Source organism: Leucopleurus acutus (assembly GCF_964270905.1).
Source record: "Leucopleurus acutus genome assembly, chromosome: 9".
In the NCBI taxonomy this organism is placed as follows: domain Eukaryota; kingdom Metazoa; phylum Chordata; class Mammalia; order Artiodactyla; family Delphinidae; genus Leucopleurus; species Leucopleurus acutus.
In genome coordinates, this window is record NC_139144.1 from 32,931,351 (window position 1) to 32,953,661 (window position 22,311).

At 38.9% G+C, this 22,311-nt stretch overlaps 2 protein-coding genes across 3 annotated transcripts in view; one reads left to right on the forward strand and one right to left on the reverse strand.

Annotated features, from left to right (window-relative positions):
- The window catches only part of CROT (carnitine O-octanoyltransferase), a 61,686-nt gene extending 57,686 nt beyond the window's left edge, over window positions 1-4,000 (forward strand). For both annotated transcript variants that reach the window (XM_082846357.1, XM_082846356.1), the window contains one exon: window positions 3,044-4,000. In XM_082846357.1, the coding sequence (XP_082702483.1) occupies window positions 3,044-3,164 (121 nt within the window). In that variant the 3' untranslated portion in view covers window positions 3,165-4,000. The remainder of the gene's footprint in view (window positions 1-3,043) is intronic.
- A 4,147-nt stretch (window positions 4,001-8,147) lies between these two features.
- Window positions 8,148-22,311, reverse strand: part of ABCB4 (ATP binding cassette subfamily B member 4) — a 75,518-nt gene continuing 61,354 nt past the window's right edge. Inside the window, exons 25-28 of the mRNA XM_082846350.1 lie at window positions 20,937-21,134; window positions 19,261-19,467; window positions 16,323-16,469; window positions 8,148-8,389 (exon numbers count right to left, since the gene is read on the reverse strand). Of these exons, the coding sequence (XP_082702476.1) occupies window positions 8,186-8,389; window positions 16,323-16,469; window positions 19,261-19,467; window positions 20,937-21,134 (756 nt within the window). The 3' untranslated portion in view covers window positions 8,148-8,185. The remainder of the gene's footprint in view (window positions 8,390-16,322; window positions 16,470-19,260; window positions 19,468-20,936; window positions 21,135-22,311) is intronic.

Genomic DNA, 22,311 nt, shown 5'->3' on the forward strand with positions numbered 1-22,311 from the left:
TGGATTTATCATGCCTGGGACTCTCTGTGTCCTGGACTTGGGTGGCTATTTCCTTTCCCATGTTTGGCAAGTTTTTGACTATAATCTCTTCACATATTTTCTCGGCTCGTTTCTCTCTCTCTTCTCCTTCTGGGACCCCTGTAATGTGAATTGTTGTGTTTAATGTTGTCCCAGTGTTCTCCTAGGTTGTCTTCATTTCTTTTCATTCTTTTTTCTTTATTCTGTTCCGCAGCAGTGAATTCCACCATTCTGTATTCCAGGTCACTTATCCATTCTTCTGCCTCAGTTATTCTGCTGTTGATTCCTTCTAGTGTATTTTTCATTTCAGTTATTGTATTGTTCATCTCTGTTTGTTCTTTTATTCTTCTAGGTCTTTGTTAAACATTTCTTGCATCTTGTCGATCTTTGCCTCCATTGTTTTTCTGAGGGCCTGGATCAACTTCACTGTCATTATTCTGAATTCTTTTCTGGAAGGTTGCCTATCTCCACTTCATTTAGCTGTTTTTCTGGGGGTTTATCTTATTCCTTCATCTGGTACATAGTCCTCTGCCTTTTCATTTTGTCTGTCTTTCTGTGAATGTGGTTTTCATTCCACAGGCTGCAGGATTGTAGTTCTTCTTGCTTCTGCTGTCTGCCCTCTGGTGGATGCAGCTATCTAAGAGGCTTGTGCAAGCTTCCTGATGGGAGGGACTGGTGGTGTGTAGAGCTGGGTGTTGCTCTGGTGGGGAGAGCTCAGTAAAACTTTAATCTGCTTGTCTGCTGTTGGGTGGGGCTCGGTTCTCTCCCTGTTAGTTGTTTGGCCTGAGGCAACCCAGCCCTAGAGCCTACCCGGCTGTTTGGTGGGGCTAATGGCGGACTCTGGGGGGGCTCACACCAAGGAGTACTTCCCAGAACTTTGAGCCACAGCTACCCCTGCCTCTTCAGGAGACCCTCCAGCACTAGCAGGCAGGTCTGGTTCAGTCTCCTATGGGGTCACTGCTCCTTCCCCTGGGTCCCGACGCGCACACTACTTTGTGTGTGCCTTCCAAGAGTGGAGCCTCTGTTTTCCCCAGTCCTGTCGAAGTCCTGCAATCAAATGCCGCTAGCCTTCGAGTCTGATTCTCTGGGAATTCCTCCTCCCATTGCCGGACCCCCAGATTGGGAAGCCTGACATGGGACTCAGAACCTTCACTCCAGTGGGTGGACCTCTTTGGTATTATTGTTCTCCAGTTTGTGAGTCACCCACCTAGTGGTTCTGGGATTTGATTTTATTGTGATTGCGCCTCTACTACCTTCTCACTGTGGCTTCTCCTGTGTCTTTGGATGTGGGGTATATTTTTTGGTGAGTTTCAGTGTCTTCCTGTCGACGATTGTTCAGCAGTTAGTTGTGATTCCAGTGCTCTTGCAAGAGGGAGTACAACATTTTATTTTAAATGTACTGCATGCTCAATGTAAAAAAATTTGTAAAATATGGAAAAATATAGGAACAAAGTTAACATTTCCATTATAAGACATAAGACCATTATCTTTCTAATCTATAATATACATAGATTGTGTGTAATTATTACAAATTTAGATCATATTGTAAATATTTTAGTGTCCTTTTTGTGAATTGCACTCTCACTTAATATTACTTCAAGCATTTCCCAATGCCATTAAATATCCTTTGAGGTATTTTAATGGTTGAGGAATGTCTAGTCTTATGGATTTCATAATTTAACCACTTCCATACTATTTCCAGTTTTTCTCATTACAAATAATGATAGTATTTTATCTTTACGTATTTCATCACATCATTGCCAGCTTTAGACATTATAAAGCAGTCTGTAGAAATTTTATAGGGAAAAATAACCTAACCTGAAATCTTATGAAGCAAAACATTTTCTCTTTGTTTATTGACATCTGTGTATATTCTTTTGTGAATTGTTCATGTAGGAATGATTGTTCTTTCTATAATTTAAAAATATAACTGAATTTTAAAAAAATTTAACACATAAATAGAAATCGTTACTCTTTGCAAAGAAATACTTAGATCTTGCTAAATATTTGAGAAGTATATGCACAACATAGCGAGAAAATGCCTACTGATCATGAATCACTATGTGAAAACGAGGCAGGAATTTCTGTAGGTTGCTGTATATCTTTCAGCAAATATAATCCATTCAAACATTGGTTTCATTATTATATACTGGACCAGAACATGTTTTTATTTTGTTCTGCTTAATCTAAAGTACATGTCAAAGATACGTACTTTCCAGTCTTAATTTTTAGTGATGTGAAAATTGCATGCCGTCCACAAGCTTTACATTACACAACATTTTGATTTTAACTTGAGCATAATGCATGTTTTGCTGTAGAAAATTTGTGTGTCTGGAAAGGGGAAGGCTAGTTCTAAGAGTGTTAGTAGTGAGGTTTCGGCTCTGAGCCCACCAGAAGCCACGCTTCTTTCCTGTTTGTTTCAGCTTCTTGGGACCACTTTTATCACCTGCCAGATAGGGGATTTCTTCATCAGGAGGATCTAGAAGGATATGGTGGTGGAAGGCATATTTTGGTTTCAGGAGAGTTTCTCGGGTTTTTCTAGAAACAGCCTTTCTCTCCTCTTATCCTTCTTTCTCTATTTTATTATTTTTTTACTCTCTTCAAGCACTATATTCTTTTTCTTTAAAAATAGGTCAAGTTTTATTGCAGACAGTGGCATGAATTCATATTCTAACTCATTCCATTTGGGGCATGTTGGTAAGGTCTTTTACGGGAAGAGGTGAGTTTGTTTAACACAATAAGACCTGACCCCAGAGCACTCTTGAGCTCTGGCTAGTTTTTTGTTTCCTTTTTGTCCTTAGGCTCTAGTCACACAATAAATTAAGTGTTCCTAGCATTATATATAAATATGGCTATACTTTCTATTGTGTCAGGTTACATTTACCTAATGTGAGCAATAGATCATATTTCATATGTGAACAGCCAGATGGAATAAAGGTAATGGCTCTATTCACCATCTCAATTTGGAGCCTTTTTGTGTTGATTTTTGTGTTCTACTTCATCATTTATTATTTGTGCTTCACAGGTTTATTGTGGCCTGTACAGCCTGGAAATCATGTCCAGAGACTGATGCAGAAAAGCTAGTTCAGCAGACTTTCCGTGCTTTCAGTGATATGATGCAACTGATGGACATTGCTCATCTTTAGAGACTAATCATTTAGTAAGCACTTAACAAAACATATCATAAAACTGGATGCTGAGAGTGGGTTGGTGATGTGAGACAGGAAGAGATGTTGACTGAAGGAAACTTGTTGAATGTAGAAATTAGTAGAATTATGCTCTCTAAATTTATTCTGACATAGAAAGTAGAAATATTTTTAAGCTTCCTCTGATGCAGCAGCAATGCAAATTAGGACTATAGAACTATGCAAACTTGAAGGTTAGCCTCAACAATGCAAATCTACAGATTTTCACAATGCAAATCTAACTTTTAAATATCTTTGTTGGTACCTATATAGGTAATAAATCTTCTCTCTGAACATCCTCATAGACTCTATCTTTCAAGCACTTTAACATTTTCTAGTTGCCAAAGGATATGAAATACATGATTGGATGCTAATTTCCCTGAAATCAATGATTCCACATTCACCACAGGGATATAAGTCTACTATGTTTGGGAGAGACCACTACAATTTAGTCTAAAAAAAGTTTATGTGAACAGACAAAAGAATTCAGTTGTAGTAAGGAGGTTTACACCCTCTGACATACATGAAAAACCCTAAAAAAATTTATTATAGTATATTGTTATAATTAGTTTTGTGAATATGAAATTAAAGCATATATATTTAAAATCAGTGACTTTAAAAGGATTAAATACTAAATCAGATTGTCAGGATTTATTTTTCCTTTGTTCTGTTTTGTAGTTTCTATTCTCAGAAAATAAAATTCTCAAAATCATATAGCTTCTTGTTTGGTGTTTTAGTAAGTGCTTCATTCCTGTTTGACCTTGTACTTTCTGATCAGTTATGTATTGTGTAATAAACCATGCAAAACCTACTGTCTTATGATCATTTCTTGTGACTGTGTCAGTTGACTGTGCCCATTTGGATGGCTCTGCTTCTGTCTTGCCTGAGTGAGTTACACCGCTGCCATCACCAGGCTGCTGGGTGAGGCTGGGAAGTCTGAGACAACCTCACCACTGCCTGGGGACTTACTGGTTGGACCTCTCTCTGCATGGCCTTTGATCATTCAGGATTCTAGCCTGGACTTCATACTGGGCAGTGAGAATGTTCCAAGAGTGAAAGGTAGAAGTTCTAAGGCCTGTTTGATTGTTTTTAAATAATATCTAAAGAATTGGGTATTTTAGAAGCTGATCACCTCCTGCAGAGAAACCTCTTTTCACTCATGTTTTTAACATGTTCCTCTAACCTGCCTGAAGTTAAGAATCGTCTGGAATGCTTTTTACAAAAAGATTCCTGGGCCTTACCCACACCTACTGAGTCAGAATTTCTAGGAGCAAATGCCCCATGATCCTTATCAGGCAAGTTTGAGAATAATTACATAAGAGTAGGTTGAATTTTCACCTTGAGTCACTGTGGTAACGTACCCTTTGCCCCACTCCTCTCTTGGTTAACTGAAATTCAGTCTACTGCTACACATGGTTACATTTGAAAAATCCCTTGGTATATATGATTTATTACATATAGAAGACCTGATTTGGATAGATTACTGACCTAAACAACCTGTCACAGCGGTGAGAATGGGTATTGCTGCAGTAAATTAAGGAAAAAACATTTCAGAGTGGTTAGCTTCCAAGGGTTGCCTAGAATATTTCTTTTTGGTCTCCATCTAAACATATTCCTTCTTGTTGAAGTGGATTAATCTTCTGGGAAAATAAAACTATTTCTAAAAGTAATGCAGTTCTATAGAAACAGCATTTTATTGATGTTTCTTTCAAATGTTTCAAATTACACTGAGATAATATGTACAGTTTTTATTAATGTGTTTTAAACATTTAAACAATATGCCTCTTTATATGGAACAAATGTGTGCCTACAGTTAGTTTGTCTAAGGACAATTCCATTTTCTCTTGGAATGTGATGATAAATCTGGGAATACATTCCTTTTTTTAAAACCTCAATTCTCTAGTAGAATAACTTGAAAATTTACCAATGAAGAAAGTATGCTGTTGAACAATATATTTTAACTTGGTAACAAGGAAAATTGTTCCCAAACTACCCTGTCATCTACCCAATGAATCAGGACCATAAGAATTTTCCCTATGTCTGTGGCTTCTTTGAATTCTACAGTTTTATTTAATTAATTTTTAATTGATGTATGGTTGATTTACAATGTTAATTTCTGCTGTACAGCAAAGTGATTCACTTGTATATATTTTTTCCATTATGGTTTATCACATGACATTGAATATAGTTCTATGTGCTGTATAGTAGGACCTTGTTTATCCATTGTGTATATAAAAGCTCGCATCTGCTACCCCCAACCTCCCACTCCATCCCTCCCCCACCCCCCTCCGCCTTGGCAACCACCAGTCTGTTCTCTATGTGCATGATTATGTTTCTTTTTCATGGATAGGTTCATTTGTGTCATATTTTAGATTCCACATATAAATGATAACATAATGGTATTTGTCTTTCTGACTTACTTCACTCAGTATGATAATCTAGTTGCATCCATGTTGCTGCAGATGGCATTATTTTGTTCTTTTTTATGGTTGAGTAGTATTCCATTGTATATCTGTTACACATCTTCTTTATCCATTCATTTGTCAATGGACATTTAGGTTGTTTGCATGTCTTGGTTATTGTGAATAGTGCTGCTGTGAACATAAGCGTGCATGTATCTCTTTGGATTAGAGTTTTGTCTGGATATATGCCCAGGAGCAGGATTGCTGGATCATATGGGAACTCTATTTTTAGTTTTCTGAGGAACCTCCATACTGTTCTCCATAGTGGCTGTACCAATTTACATTCCCACCAACAGTGTAAGAGGGTTCCCTTTTCTCCACACCCTCTCCAGCATTTGTTATTTGTGGACTTTTTAATGATGGCCATTCTGACCAGCGTGAGGTGATACCTCATTGTCCTTTTGAATTGCATTTCTCAGATAATTAGTGAAGTTGAGCATCTTTTCATGTACCTGTTGGCCATCTGTATGTCTTCTTTGAGAAATGTCTGTTTAGGTCTTCTGCCCATTTTTCGATTAGGTTTTTTTGTTAAGTTGTATGAGCTGTTTGTGTATTTTGGAAATCAATCGGTTGTTGGTCACATTGTTTGCAAATATTTTCTCCCATTCTGCAGCTTGTCTTTTCATTTTGTATATAGTTTCCTTTGCTGTGCAAAACCCTGTAAGTTTGAATGGGTCCCATTCATTTATTTTTGTTTTTATTTCTATTGCCTTGGGAGACTGACCTAAGAAAACATTGGTACAAGTTATGTCAGAGAATGTTTTGCCAGTTATCTCTTCTAGGAGTTTTATAGTGTCATGTCTTATGTTTAAGTCTTTAGGCCATTTTGAGTTTATTTTTGTGTATGGTGTGAAGGTGTGTTCTAGCTTCATTGATTTACATGTGGCTGTTCAGCTTTCCCAGCATCACTTGCTGAAGAGACTGTCTTTTTCCCATTGTATATTCTTGCCTCCTTTGTCAAAGATTAATTGACCATAGGCATGTGGGTTTATTTCTGGGCTATCCTGTTTCATTTATCCATATATCTGTTTTTGTGCCAATACCATGCTGTTTTTTTTTAAACCTTTACATTTAAGTACTTCTTTAAAAATTAATTTATTTTTATTTTTGGCTGTGTTGGGTCTTCATTGCTGCAGGTGGGCTTTCTCTAGTTGCGGCAGGTTGGGGCTACTCTTAGTTGCGGTGCGTGGGCTTCTCATTGTGGTGGCTTCTCTTGTTGCGGAGTATGGGCTCCAGGCGCGTGGGGTCAGTAGCTGTGGCTCGTGGGCTCTATAGCGCAGGCTCAGTAGTTGTGGTGCACAGGCTTAGTTGCTCTATGGCATGTGGGATCTTCCTGGACCAGGGCTTGAACCTGTGTCCCCTGCATTGGCAGGTGGAGTCTTAACCACTGCCCCACCAGGGAAGTTCCTCCATGCTGTTTTGATTACTGTAGCTTTGTAGTACTGTCTGAAGTCTGAGAGGGTTATGCCTCCTGGGTTCTTTTTTTTTTTTGCGGTATGCGGGCCTCTCACTGTGGCCTCTCCCGTTGCGCAACACAAGCTCTGGACACGCAGGCCCAGCGGCCATGGCTCACGGGCCCAGCCGCTCCACGGTATGCGGGATCTTCCCGGACCAGGGCACGAACCCTCGTCCCCTGCATCGGCAGGCAGACTCTCAACCACTGTGCCACCAGGTAAGCCCATGGGTTGTTCTTTTTCTTCAGGATTGCTTTGGCAATTGTGTCTTTTATGGTTTCATATGAATTTTAGTTCTGTGAAAAATGTCCTGGGTAACTTGATAGGGATTGCATTGAATCTTCTACAGTTTTATATACCTAAACTCTGCTCTTCACTTTCTCCATATGATTTTTAAATTTTTTTATTCAAGTATGGTTGATTCATAGTGTTTGAGGTGTACAGCAAAGTGATTCTGTTTTATATATATACATATTTTTTCAGGTTCTTTTCCATTATAGGTTATTTAAAGATATTGAATATTGTTCCCTGTGCTATACAGTAGATCCTTGCTGTTTATTTTTATATATAGTAGTGCATACCTGTTGATCTTAAATTCCAAATTTATCCCTCCCCCCTTTCCCTTTTGCTAACCATAAGTTTGTTTTCTGAGTCTTTTTCTGTTTTGTAAATAAGTTCATTTGTATATTTTTTTTTAGATTCCACATATAAGTGATACCATGTGGTATTTTTCTCTGATTTATTTCATTTAGTATGATGATCTGTAGGTCCATCTATGTTGCTGCAAATGGCGTTACTTCATTCTTTTTTATGGTTGAGTGATATTCTCTCCATATGTTTTTGGTAACTCAGAGCTAGGCTGTTTTCATACTTCATCAAGCCAGATGTTACTTTTAACTCCTACATTCCAAATGCTGTAATATCCAACCCCAAATTGGATGTTCTAAATTGATATGGAATAAGATATACCTATATTTTATGATGACTTAGAAAAGAAGTCTCTAAATCAGAATAAGTTGTAGAATGATTTGAATTTATTTTTAAGATACACTATAACAAGAGTTCATCACTTCTGTGTCCCTGCCTGGACATTGACCATAGAGAAGTAGATGCCTCTCTGTGCTAGCAGCTGCTGGTGTGTGCCGTGCTCCCTGACTTTGCCGTTCTCAATCACCACTATCAAGTCTGCATTCTGAATGGTGGACAGGCGGTGAGCGATCACAATGCAGGTGCGGCCTTCTCGGGCTTTGTCCAGAGCTTCTTGGACAATCTATTGATAAATCAGAACAGAAGCCTTATCTTAAAAATTGTAGAAATAAGTTTTAACTGTAAAGGAAATCTAAATATTTTACCATATGTGCAAAAGAAAATTACCTTTCTTGTCTCATTTTGAATCTTTAGCTTTATGCATGTTTTTACATAATCCATCTTTTTTTCACACACACACACACTGTATTTTATTTTTACAAGAGATAAATAGACTGACACCAAGCATTGTAAATGGATGAACACAACAAAAGCAACAGTGATTGCAATTACCAAACACGAAACACACTCATACTATGCCATAATATTGACATTCAGTCCAGTAATCCTCCACTGTAACAGCTCCTTTACTTTGCAGTGAAAATTGATTTGTATATTTTTTTGCCTCTGAGTCCTTGTGGGATTTTTTTTTTATTCAAACAGAAAGTCACAAAAATTATAATCATCCTCATCAGTTCACTCAGTCCCATGTAATTAATTTTTTTTTTTTAATTTTTTTATCTTGATCTTTTGTTAACACTTTTATGAGTTCATCAGTTTTCCATTAGAGTTCTGAAAATGCTTATTCATTCACGTCAGCAGTATAGTCAGTTACCAGAAACCTGTACTTGTCAGAGTCTTTTCCATGAATTCCTTGAAGATGAAACCCTTTTATAGGAACATTTTTGCAAAAGCATCAGAGTACACCCAGAACTGTCTGTAAATGACAAAAGACTTAAAAATGACCACGGTTAAAGATTTGATGAAAGTTCATAATAATGCAATTGACAAGGAAATTTAGTTATTTCTGAGATATACATTTTCAAGTAATAACTAGAATTATGCCTTATTATACCAGAACATATAAGATTTTTAGAAATTTCATGTAATGTCTGAAACATTTATATTAACATATTTCCATAATAATAACCCAAAGAAAGTTTAGTATTAGTAGTTTGTATACTGCAGGTTCTTATTAGGCATCAGTTTTATACACATCAGTGTATACATGTCAATCCCATTAGCCCAATTCATCACACCTCACCCCAACCCTCCCCCCATGCTTCTTTCCCCCCTTGGTGTCCATATGTTTGTTCTCTACATCTGTGCCTCAACTTCTGCCCTGCAAACTGGCTCATCTGTACCATTAGTCTAGGTTCCACATACATGCGTTAATATACGATATTTGTTTTTCTCTTTCTGACTTATTTCACTCTGTATGACAGTCTCTAGATCCAACCACGTCTCAACAAATGACTCAATTTTGTTCCTTTTTATGGCTGAGTAATATTCCATTGTATATATGTACCACATCATCTTTACCCATTCATCTGTCGATGGGCATTTAGGTTGCTTCCATGACCTGGCTATTGTGAACAGTGCTGCAATGAACATTGGGGTGCATGTGTCTATTTGAATTATGGTTTTCTCTGGGTATATGCCCAGTAGTGGGATTGCTGGATCATATGGTAATTCTATTTTTAGTTTTTTAAGGAACCTCCATACTGTTCTCCATTGTGGCTGTATCAATTTACATTCCCACCAACAGTGCAAGAGAGTTCCCTTTGGTCCACACCCTCTCCAGCATTTGTTGTTTGTAGATTTTCTGATAATGCCCATTCTAACTGGTGTGAGGTGATACCTCATTGTAGTTTTGATTTGCATTTCTCTCATAATTAGTGATGTTGAACAGCTTTTCATGTGCTTCTTGGCCATCTGTATGTCTTCTTTGGAGAAATGTCTATTTAGGTCTCCTGCCCATTTTTGGATTGGGTTGTTTGTTTCTTTAATATTGAGCTGCATGAGCTGTTTATATATTTTGGAGATTAATCCTTTGTCCAAGGATTCGTTTGCAAATATTTTCTCCCATTCTGAGGGTTGTCTTAATGTATATTTATTTTTGGCTGTGTTGGGTCTCCGTTTCTGTGCGAGGGCTTTCTCTAGTTGTGGCAAGCAGGGGCCACTCTTCATCGCGGTGTGCGGGCCTCTCACTATTGCGGCCCCTCTTGTTGTGGAGCACAGGCTCCAGACGCGCAGGCTTAGTACTTGTGGCTCACAGGCCCAGTTGCTCCGCGGCATGTGGGATCTTCCCGGATCAGGGCTCGAACCTGTGTCCCCTGCATTGGCAGGCAGATTCTCAACCACTGCGTTACCAGGGAAGCCCCTGAGGGTTGTCTTTTCGTCTTGTTTATGGTTTACTTTGCTGTGCAAAAGCTGTGAAGTTTCATTAGGTCCCATTTGTTTATGTTTCCATTATTCTAGGCAGTAGATCAAAAAATATCTTGCTGTGATTCAAAGAGTGTTTTTCCTTTGTTTTCCTCTAAGAGTTTTATAGTCTCTGGTCTTACATTTAGATCTCGAATCCATTTTGGTTTATTTTTATGTATGGTGTTAGGGAGTGTTCTAATTTTATTCTTTTACATGTAGCTGTCCAGTTTTCCCAGCACCACTTATCGAAGAGACTGTCTTGCTCCATTGTATATCTTTGCCTACTTTGTCATACATTAGTTGACCATAGGTGTGTGGGTTTATCTCTGGGCTTTCTATCTTGTTCCATTGATCTATGTTTCTGTTTTTGTGCCAGTACCATATTGTCTTAATTACTGTAGCTTTGTAGTATAGTCTGAAGTCAGGGAGTCTGATTCCTCCAGTTCCGTTTTTTTCTCTGAAGACTGCTTTGGCTATTGGGGGTCTTCTGTGTCTCCATACAAATTTTAAGATGATTTATTCTAGTTCTGTAAAAAATGCCATTGGTAATTTGATAGCGATTGCATTGAATCTGTAGATTGCTTTGGGTAGTATAGCCATTTTCACAATATTGATTCTTCTAATCCAAGAATTTGGTATATCTCTACATCTGTTGGTATCATCTTTAATTTCTTTCATCAGTGTCTTATAGTTTTCTGCATACAGGTCTTTTGTCTCCTTAAGTAGGTTTATTCCTAGGTATTTTATTCTTTTTGTGGCAATGGTAAATGGGAGTGTTTCCTTAATTTCTCTTTCAGATTTTTCATCATGAGTGTATAGGAATGCAAGAGATTTCTGTGCATTAATTTTGTATCCTGCAACTTTACCAAATTCATTGTTTAGCTCTAGTAGTTTTCTGGTGGCATTTTTAGGATTCTCTGTGTATAGTATCATGTCATCTTCAAACAGTGACAGTTTTACTTCTTCTTTTCAAATTTGTATTCCTTTTATTTTTCTTCTCTGATTGCCATGGCTAGGACTTCTAAAGCTATGTTGAATAATAGTGGTGAGAGTGGACATCCTTGTCTTGTTCCTGATCTTAGAGGAAATGCTTTCAGTTTTTCACCATTGAGAATGATGTTTGCTGTGGGTTTGTTGTACATGGCCTTTATTATTTTTAGGTAGGTTCCCTCTCTGCCCACACTCTAGAGAGTTTTTATCATAAATGGGTGTTGAATTTTGCCAAAGCTTTTTCTGCATCTATTGAGATGATCATATGGTTTTTCTCCTTCGTTAATATGGTGTATCACATTGATTGATTTGCATATATTGAAGAATCCTAGCATACCTGGGATAAATCCCACTTGATCATGGTGGATGGTCCTTTTAATGTGTTGTTGGATTCTGTTTGCTAGTATTTTGTTGAGGATTTTTGCATCTATATTCATCAGTGATATTGGTCTGTAATTTTATTTTTTTGTAGTGTCTTTGTCTGGTTTTGGTGTCAGGGTGATGGTGGCCTCATACAATGAGTTTGGGAGTGTTCCTTCCTCTGCAATTTTTTGGAAGAGTTTGAGAAGGATGATTGTTAGCTCTTCACTAAATATTTGATAGAATTCACTTGTGAAGCCATCTGGTCCTGGACTTTTGTTTGTTGGAAGATTAATCACAGTTTCAATTTCATTACTTGTGATTGTTCATATTTTCTGTTTCTTCCTGGTTCAGTCTTGGAAGTTCATACCTTTCTAAGAATTTGTCCATTTCTTCCAGGTTGTCCATTTTATTGGCATAGAGTTGCTTGTAGTAGTCTCTTAGGATGCTTTGTATTTCTGTGGTGTGTATTGTAACTTCTCCTTTTTCATTTCTAACTTTATTGATTTGAGTCCTCTCCCTCTTTTTCTTGGTGAGTTTGGCCAATGGTTTATCAATTTTGTTTATCTTCTCAAACAACCAGCTTTAGTTTTATTGATCTTTGCTACTGTTTTGTTTCTATTTCATTTATTACTGCTTTGATCTTTATGATTTCTTTCCTTCTGCTAACTTTGGGTTTTGTTTGTTCTTCTTTCTCTAGTTCCTTTAGGTGTAAGGTTAGATTGTTTACTTGAGATAAGCTTGTGTAGCTATAAACTTCCGTCTTAGAACTGCTTGTGCTGCATCCCATAGGTTTTGGTTTGTCGTGTTTTTATTGTCATTTGTCTCTAGGTATTTTTTGATTTCCTCTTTGATTTCTTCAGTCTTTGTTATTTAGTAACATATTGTTTAGCCTCCATGTGTTTGTGTTTTTTACGTTTTTTTCCCTGTAATTCAGTTCTAATCTCATAGCATTGTGGTCAGAAAAGATGCTTGATATGATTTCAATTTTCTTAAATTTACTGAGGTTTGATTTGTGACCCAAGATGTGATCTATCCTGGAGAGTGTTCTGTGCACACTTCAAGAACATGTAACCTGTTTTTGGATGGAATGTCCTATAAATATCAATTAAATCTATCTGGTCTATTGTGTCACTTAAAGCTTCTGTTTCCTTATTCTCATTTTGGATGATCTGTCCATTGGTGTAAGTGAGGTGTTAAAGTCCTCTACTATTATTGTGTTACTGTCCATTTCCTCTTTTAAAGCAGTTGCCGTATGTATTGAGGTCCTCCTATGTTGGGTGCATATATAATTGTTATATCTTCTTCTTGGATTGATCCCTTGATCATTATTTAGTGTCCTTCCTTGTCTCTTGTAACGTTCTTTATTTTAAAGTCTATTTTATTTGATATGAGTATAGCTACTCCAGCTTTCTCTTCATTTCCATTTGTATGGAATATCTTTTTCCATCCCCTCACTTTCAGTCTGTATATGTCCCTAGGTCTGAAGTGGGTCTCTTGTAGACAGCATATGTATGGGTCTTGTTTTTGTATCCATTCAGCAAGCCCGTGTCTTTTGGTTGGAACATTTAATCCATTCATGTTTAAGGTAATTATCGATATGTATGTTCCTATGACCATTTTCTTAATTGTTTTGGGTTTGTTTTTGTAGGTCCTTTTCTTCTCTAGTGAGTCCCACTTAGAGAAGTTCCTTTAGCATTTGTTGTAGAGCTGGTTTGGTGGTGCTGAATTCGCTTAGCTTTTGCTTGTCTGTAAAGCTTTTGATTTCTCCATCGAATCTGAAAGAGATCCTTGCTGGGTAGAGTAATCTTGGTTGTAGGTTCCTCCCTTTCATCACTTCAAGTACATCATGCCACTCCCTTCTGGCTTGTAGAGTTTCTGCTGAGAAATCAGCTGTTAACCTTATGGGAGTTCCCTTTTATGTTATTTGAGGTTTTTCCCTTGCTGCTTTCAGTAATTTTTCTTTGTCTTTAATTTTTGCCCATTTGATTACTATGTGTCTTGGCATGTTTCTCCTTGGGTTTATCCTGTATGGGACTCTCTGCGCTTCCTGGACTTGGGTGGCTATTTCCATTTCCATGTTAGGGAAGGTTTTGACTATAATGTCTTCAAATATTTTCTCTGGTTCTTTCTCTCTCTCTTCTCCTTCTGGGACCCTTATAATGTGAATGTTGTTGTGTTTAATGTTGTCCCAGAGGTCTCTTAGGCTGTCTTCATTTCTTTTCATTCTTTTTTCTTTATTCTGTTCCGAAGCAGTGAATTCCACCATTCTGTCTTCCAGATCACTTATCCGTTCTTCTGCCTCAGTTATTCTGCTACTGATTCCTTCTAGTGTAGTTTTCTTTTCAGTTATTGTATTGTTCATCTGTGTTTGTTTCTTCTTTAATTCTTCCAGGTCTTTGTTAAACATTTCTTGCACCTTCTCAATCTTTGCCTCCATTCTTTTTCTAAGGTCCTGGATCATCTTCACTGTCATTATTCTGAATTCTTTTTCTGGAAGGTTGCCTATCTCCACTTCATTTAGTTGTTCTTCTGGGGTTTTATCTTGTTCCTTCATCTGGTATATAGCCCTCTGCCTTTTTATCTTGTCTGTCTTCCCGTGAATGTGGTTTTTTTCCCACAGGCTGCAGGATTGTCATTCTTCTTGCTTCTGCTGTCTGCCCTCTGGTGGATGAGGCTATCTAAGAGGCTTGTGCAAATTTCCTGATGGGAGGGACTGGTGGTGGGTAGCTACATAATCCATTTTGCATATAGTTATGTTCTTTATAATAAAAATGGATTCTCACACTAGTCACAAAATGATTTAAACTTAACTACTTCACATTTGAGTATTTTATTTCCCAGGTTTTCCATTATTAATGCGCTAAAGCAAATGAAAAGTGCAAAAAATAACATTTTATACAAGTAATATGTGGTCATTTTTGAAAATTTGGAAAATGCTGGAGGGGATTCAATTAAAATATTCTACCTCAAAATAACCGCTATCTACATTTGTTTATTTCTGTGCTTGCCTATTTTTAAAAATTTTATTGAAATAGTGTTGATTTACAATGGTGTGTTAGTTTCAGGGGTACAGCAGAGTAATTCAGTTTTACATATACAGGTATGTATTTTTTCAAATTCTTTTCTCATATAGGTTGTTACAGAATATTGAGTATAGTTCCCTGTGCTATACAGTAGGTCCTTGTTGGTTATCTATTTTATATATAGTAGTATGTACATTTTAAAACCAGACTAATTTATCCCTCCCCTCCTTTCCCCTTTGGCAACCGTGTTTGTTTTCTATGTCTGTGAGTCTATTTCTGTTTTGTGAATAAGTTCCTTTGTTTCAGTTTTAAATTAGATTCCACATTTGAGTGATATCATAATGGTATTTGTCTTTCTCTGACTTACTTCACTTAGTATAATAATCTCTAGGTCCATCCATGTTGCTGCAAATGGCATTATTTTGTTCTTTTTTATGGCTGAGTAGCATTCCATATATGGAATATATGTACCACATCTTCTTTATCCATTCGTCAGTGGACATTTAGGTTGCTTCCATATCCTGGCTCTTGTAAACAGTGCTGCAACGAACATTGGGGTGCATGTATACTTTCAGACCATGTTTTTCTCCAGATATATGCCCAGGAGTGGGATTGCTGGGTCATATGGTAGTTCTATTTTTAGTTTTTTAAGGAACTTCCATACTGTTCTCCATAATGGTTGTACCAATTTACATTCCCACCAACAGTGTAGGAGAGTTCCCTTTTCTCCACACCCTCTCCAGCATTTGTTATTTGTAGACTTTTTTTTTAAATAAATAAATAAAATTTTATTTATTTTATTTATTTATTTATGGATGGATGGCTGTGTTGGGTCTTTGTTGCTGCATGCAGGCTTTCTCTAGTTGTGGCAAGCAGGGGCTACTCTTCCTTGTGGCGCACGGGCTTCTCACTGTGGCGGCTTCTATTGTTGCAGAGCATGGGCTCTAGGTGCACAGGCTTCAGTAGTTGCGGCACACAGGCTCAGTTGCTCTGTAGCATGTGGGATCTTTCAGGACTAGGGATCCAACCCATGTCCCCTGAATTGGCAGGTGGATTCTTAACCACTGTGCCTGTTGACTTTCTGATGATGGCCATTCTAACCAGTGTGAGGTGGTACTCACTGTAGTTTTGATTTGCATTTCTCCATTAATTAGTGATGGTGAGCATCTTTTCATGCGCTTGTTAGCCATCTGTATGTCTTCTTTGGAGAAATAACTGTTTAGGTCTTCTGCCCATTTCTTGACTGGGTTTTTTTTTTCCCCCTGGATATTTAGCTGTATGAGCTGTTTGTGTGTTTATCTATTCTTTCATGGTTGACTGCACAAAGAAGTTCTATTTTATAAATTAAATGGGACATGAGGTAGGAGGCCATACCTTTTCACTTTCAGTATCCAGAGCTGATGTAGCTTCATCCAACAGTAGGATTCGGGGGTGTCGGATGAGGGCTCGGGCAATAGCAATCCTCTGTTTTTGACCTCCTGAAAGCTGAGTCCCCTTATCTCCCACTCTTGTTTCATATTTCTGCAAGTTAGCCATTAGTAAAGTGAATAAAGTTCTAGCTCAGAAAAATTCTAATGACATATTGAATAAACTTTTACTTCTTAACACTTGACAGTTCTAATTATAAGAAAAAATTACTTAGAATCACTAAAAAGTTTCTGTAACAACTACCAAGTTGTCCATTTAATTTTTTTTTAACAGGACATTCATTTTCAAAATCAAACTAGAAAATTAATGACCTTAGTTTTCAGTGGTATGCTGCAACAAATTCTCCAATTCCTACCTTTATCAAAATGTCAGTTGATCTGCTATCATTGGAGTCCTAAAATGGTTACGTTAGTGTTTAAGGTATAACATTTTTTATTTGAAATATTCACATGACTCACATGGAGCCTATTCTTTTTTAAACTCATTCATTCACTTAAATATTTACCAGCTACCTATTATACCAGAACTGTGGGAAGTATAAAAATGAAGTTGTCTGTGTTCTTACCCTTAAGGAATATATAATCAAGAGAAAAAATATATATACACAGCACTCAATATAAAATCAAGTTACTAGTCACTGTGAAAATTGTTTCACCGAACTCTTAGTTTTCAAATATATATTGATTTCACTGCAATTTGGCTATAGCCATAAGTGCTAATAATGAGGTAATAAATAGGGAGTGTTGGGGACTGTGGAAGTTGGAGAGTACAGTCCTCTCCAAAGAAATGAAACACTAAAGAAAAACAACCTTATACCAAAATTAACTCAAAATGGAGTGTGAAATTAAAAGTAAAATGTAAAACCATAAATTCAGAAAATAGTGGAGAAAAATCTTCAGGACCAAGGGCTAGGCAAAGAGTTCTCGGACTTGACATCAAAAGCACAGTCTGTAAAAGGAAAAAATGAATGGGACCTCATCAAAATTAAAAACCGAAGCTCTGAAAAAGACCCCGTTAAAAGGATGAAAAAATAAGCTACAGACTGGGAGAAAATATTTGCAAACTACATTTCCAACACAGGACTAGTAACATGAATATATAAAAATCTGTCAAAACTCAACAGTAAAAAATAATCCAATTAGAAAATGGGCAAAAGACATGAAAAGACATTTCACCAAAGAGGAAATATGGATGGCAAATAACTATATAAAAAAATGTTCAACATCCTCTACCATTAGGAAATGCAAATTAAAACCACAGTACGATATCACTGTACACCTATCAGGATGGTAGAAAAAACAGTGGCAACAGCAAATGGTGGCAAAGATTCAGAGCAACGGTATCCCTCCCTCATACTTGCTGGTGGGAAAATGAAATGGCAGGGCCACCTTGGAAAACAGTTGAGCAGTTTCTTATAAAGTTAAGCAATTAACATATGGTCTAGCAATTGTGCTCCTGGGCATTTATCGCAGAGAAATAAAAATTGAGGGTCACACTAAAGCCTGTACACAAGTATTTATAGCAGCTTTACTCTTAATAGCCCAAACGGAAACAACCTAGATGTACTTCAACAGGTGACTAGTTAAAAAAGCTGAGGACCATATGGTAGCTCTATTTTTACTTTTTGTAAGGAACCTCCATACTGTTCCCCATAGTGGCTGTACCAATCTACATTCCCACGAACAGTGCAAGAGGGTTCCCTTTTCTCTACAAAACAGAAATAAGAGTTACAGATGTAGAAAATAAATTTATGGTTACCAGCGGGTAAGGGCAGGGGGATAAATTGGGAGATTGGGATTGACATATACACACTACTATATATAAAATCGGTAACTAATTAGGACGTACTGTATAGCACAGAGAACTCTACTCAGTACTCTGTAATGGCCTATATGGGAATAGAATCTAAAAGAGTGGATAAATGTTTATGCATAAGTGATTCACTTGGCTGTACACCAGAAACTAACACAGCATTGTAAATCAACTATACCCCAATAAAAATTTAAAAAGCTGCGGGCCATCCAGACCATGGAGCCATCCAACTCAGCAATAAAAAGGCATGAACTGTTGTGTATACAGTTATACACACCAGCTTCAGGGAATTATGCTGAGGGAAAAAGCTAATCTCACAAGGTTATCTACTGTACGTATGTTTACGTAACATTCTTAAAGTATAAGATTACAGAAATGGAGAACAGTTAGTGGTTGCCAGGGGTCGTGGGGAGTAAGGGCAGGGAGGAGGGGTGTGTGGCTATAAAAGGGCAAAATGAGGAATCTGTGGTGATGAAAACGTTCCATATCTTGACAGGGGTAGTGGATACATGAGTCTACACACGCAGTAAAATTGCGTAGAACTACAAACGTATCCAAATGCAGACAAGTATGATAAAACTGGGAAAGTCTGAGCAAGATAAGTGGATTGTATCAAAATTAGTATCGTGGTTGCAATACCCTATTAGTTTTGCAAGATGTCATTGGAGGAAACTGGGTCAAGGGTACACAAGATCTCTGTATTCCTTACAACTGCACATGAATCTATAATTATCTGGAAATAAAATGTTTAAAAAAGAAAGTACCGTTAAGGAATAAAGCAAACATGGCTACAGTACGAACGCAGCCCTCAAGCACCTGTTTGAGGTGACTTAACATCACCTCGTTTGCTTCTCACGACATTTGTACAAGGTAGACACCATGCCTAATTTTCCCATTTACCAGTAAGGAAACTTGGTATCATGGACTTCAGTGTCTTGTCCAAGGTCACAGTGCTAGTACAGAGGCAAGTTCTGTTGCAAGACTTTGAAGTATAACTTTGGGAACTGTTGGAGGAGGAAAACAGTTTGCAGTTGATTCTGGTATCAGCCTAGGAAGCTACCAGTTCACTTACTTTGGGTAAGGTCTCGATGAAAGGATGGATGTTGGCTGCTTTGGCGGCACTCACAATTTCAGGCATCTTTACAGACCGGCTGTTGTCTCCATAGGCAATGTTGTCGGCAATGCTGCAGTCAAACAGGATGGGCTCCTGGGACACAATTCCGAGTTGGGCTCTGAGCCACTGGATGTTGAGTTTCTTTGCTTCTTGACCATCTAGGAGCTGAAAACCAAAGTCCACAAACTATAAGAAGGGCTTAAAAAACAAACAACTAAACAGTAAGTTACTAGGAGGACTGTTGCACGTGGGCATCAGCAGTTTGTGAAATACCAACCCTCACAGCCTGTAAGCTCTTACACTGCCGGAGGCCAACACAGCCAACCAAACGATTTCTTGTTGTTGTTAACTAGGCCATCCCTTTCTTGTTCTACCTGGAAAAATGGCGGCACATTTGGCCCCGTCTTTCCACAGTACTTTCTCTGCTTCCTACCTTGCCCTCATCCAGGCAAATGTACCGTCCTCTGCCTTTAAGAAGTATGCAGTTAGGTGTCCTCCTCCTATCTGCTGTCGCCTGAACAACTGCAACCTTTCACCTTGACTGTATCCCCCTCCTCCAGGCACACCAGGACAAAAAGCAGATCAGCATGGCCCCAGATTTTGAAAGTTGGTTATCTCCTTTCCTACCTCTACCTCTCTTTCACTTGAGAACTACCAGCCTTCAACTCCCCCCATTTCTCTTTTTGATGGCACTAAAGGACAAGAGTTGAGTGGAAAGTGGACAAGCTCAAAGGGCAGTATCTTTGTCTTTGGAAAACTGGCTTTGTTGATGGCGGTTTTGATTATTTTTTTGTTTGCCGTAAGCAGGAGGCATGATGCTTCTCGAGGAGCCTTGTGATGTGCTAACCGAGAATACAGCTTCCAGCAATGCAAAGGGCACGGTGAAGAAATACACACAAGTGCAACTAGTCTTGCCCTCTAAAGAAATTCCCACTGTGGTATTAGCACAGCACACCTACAGAGTATTGTTGAGCTGGTTTGCCCGTATTCATACCTTCAGAGTAATTGTAATAGTGGAAGCATAAGATTTCCCCCAAAGAAACAACTCAACAAGGTTTAACATTCTGGTGCTGTCTAAATGGGGGTGGGCTTCCTGGGCTACGTCAGTGGGTACCATCCCAAGGTAATGGGAAATGCAGGCATTATCGCTAAGAGCCAAGTCTCCACTCATGGAAGAGGGCCAGGGGCTAGACACCGCAACATCAATGCTGAAAGTCAAATATGAGAGGGCTGGAGTACGGGTTAGAGAGAGATGGCAAAGGCAAGAGGAGGGGAGGGAGTCCTGGGCGTCTACTCAGAACTCTGGCAGGACTGTGCGGCTTACCTTTACAACCCAGGAAGCGATTGAGTGTTCACGCAGGAGGCTCCAGCTGGCTCAGAAGGCCCAGGGCAGGGCACAGATCAACTTCACACTCAGTACTTTCTGCACTACACTCAATTCCTGATGTTCTACCCTACCGTCCCCATATATCTGTCTGACTGTGGGTGCCACCTTGGGGTTTAGAGAATGGTGCTCCTCGTATCAGTTAGGATTATAGGTCTTGTCCAGTTTTTTCCAATATTATGGGAATATCGGTTTAGCCACTTGAAATACTGCCTTAAATCAAGTTACTAATTTAAGAAAGTGTGCTCACCACTGTTCCAGCCAAGGGGTCGTAGAACCGCTCCAGGAGCTGGACCACCGTGCTTTTCCCACAGCCGCTGCTGCCCACCAGGGCCAGCGTCTGGCCCTTCTTCACGTCGAGGCTCAGCCCCTGAAGCACGGGCACGTTTGGCCTCGTGGGATAGTTGAACACGACTTCATTAAGTGTCACGTTTCCTTCAAACTTATCCTAAAAAATAGGTATTTTTATGTTGCTATTGTAATTGGTCTGATAATGACTGAAATAAAAAGTATAATTTCAAGGCCTTCCCTGGTGGCGCAGTGCTTAAGAATCCGCCTGCCAATGCAGGGGACACGGGTTCGAGCCCTGGTCCGGGAAGATCCCACATGCCGCGGAGATACTACCCCCGTGCGCCGCAACTACTGAGCCCGTGAGCCGCAACTAATGAAGCCCATGCGCCTAGAATCCGTGCTCTGCAACACAAGAAGCCACCGCAATGAGAAGCCCGCGCACCGCAACGAAGAGTAGCTCCCGCTCGCCACAACCAGAGAAAGCCCGCGTGCAGCAATGAGGACCCAAGGCAGCCAAAAATAAATTTAAAAAAAAAACAGTAGAATTCCAAGGAAGCTTTAGCAAACACTATAGCAGAGAAACATACAATTCATATTCAGTACAGGTACGGGCACCAGTTAGTACTGGTAGCAAGTTGTTACATAAAATGAAGACGGGAGCCGGGGGTACAGGTTAAAGACAGTCATGTTACAGAGTTGTTAACTAAACTCAAAATTTCTGGTTCACTGAAGACAAATATTTAGCTTTCCCAACTGATGATTTTGCGGCTGGAGCCAAGTGAATGGCCCAAGGCTCAGAGGCTTGGGGACTTAGAGCAGCTTCTACCTGCCGTCTCAGTGGACAGCCCTTGCCTGCAGCCCTGGTGGCCTCTTTATCTCCCTCACTTGGGCACAGCTATTTTCTCAGAACAGGAAATACCTGGTGAAGTTCCAGAACGGCTGTGCTAAGTCCCCATCGCTTTACCCACGCTGCTTCGCCTGCATTAAAACGTGCAGCGGCTTGTGTTAGGCAAGGAACACAAAGAACACTGACATCTAAGTTTGGGGACAGTAAAGGATTATTCCTCCTACTCTGAATAAAGTGGCCTTCTCACCAGTCGTAACGCTGTGACGACAATTATGTGATGAAAGCCAAATTGCTAACGCAGTGACACACAGAGCTACAGGCACATACCTTCCATGCAGAAATGACTCACAATTTTCATGGAAATTATTCAGTTCTAGTACATCTGGATTTGGGGGTTCTTTACTTTTGATGTGCTCATCCTTGCAACCCCCTGTGAAATTTGAAAATGCCAGGAAAGTTGGCCAAATATTATTAGCCTTGTAACTAT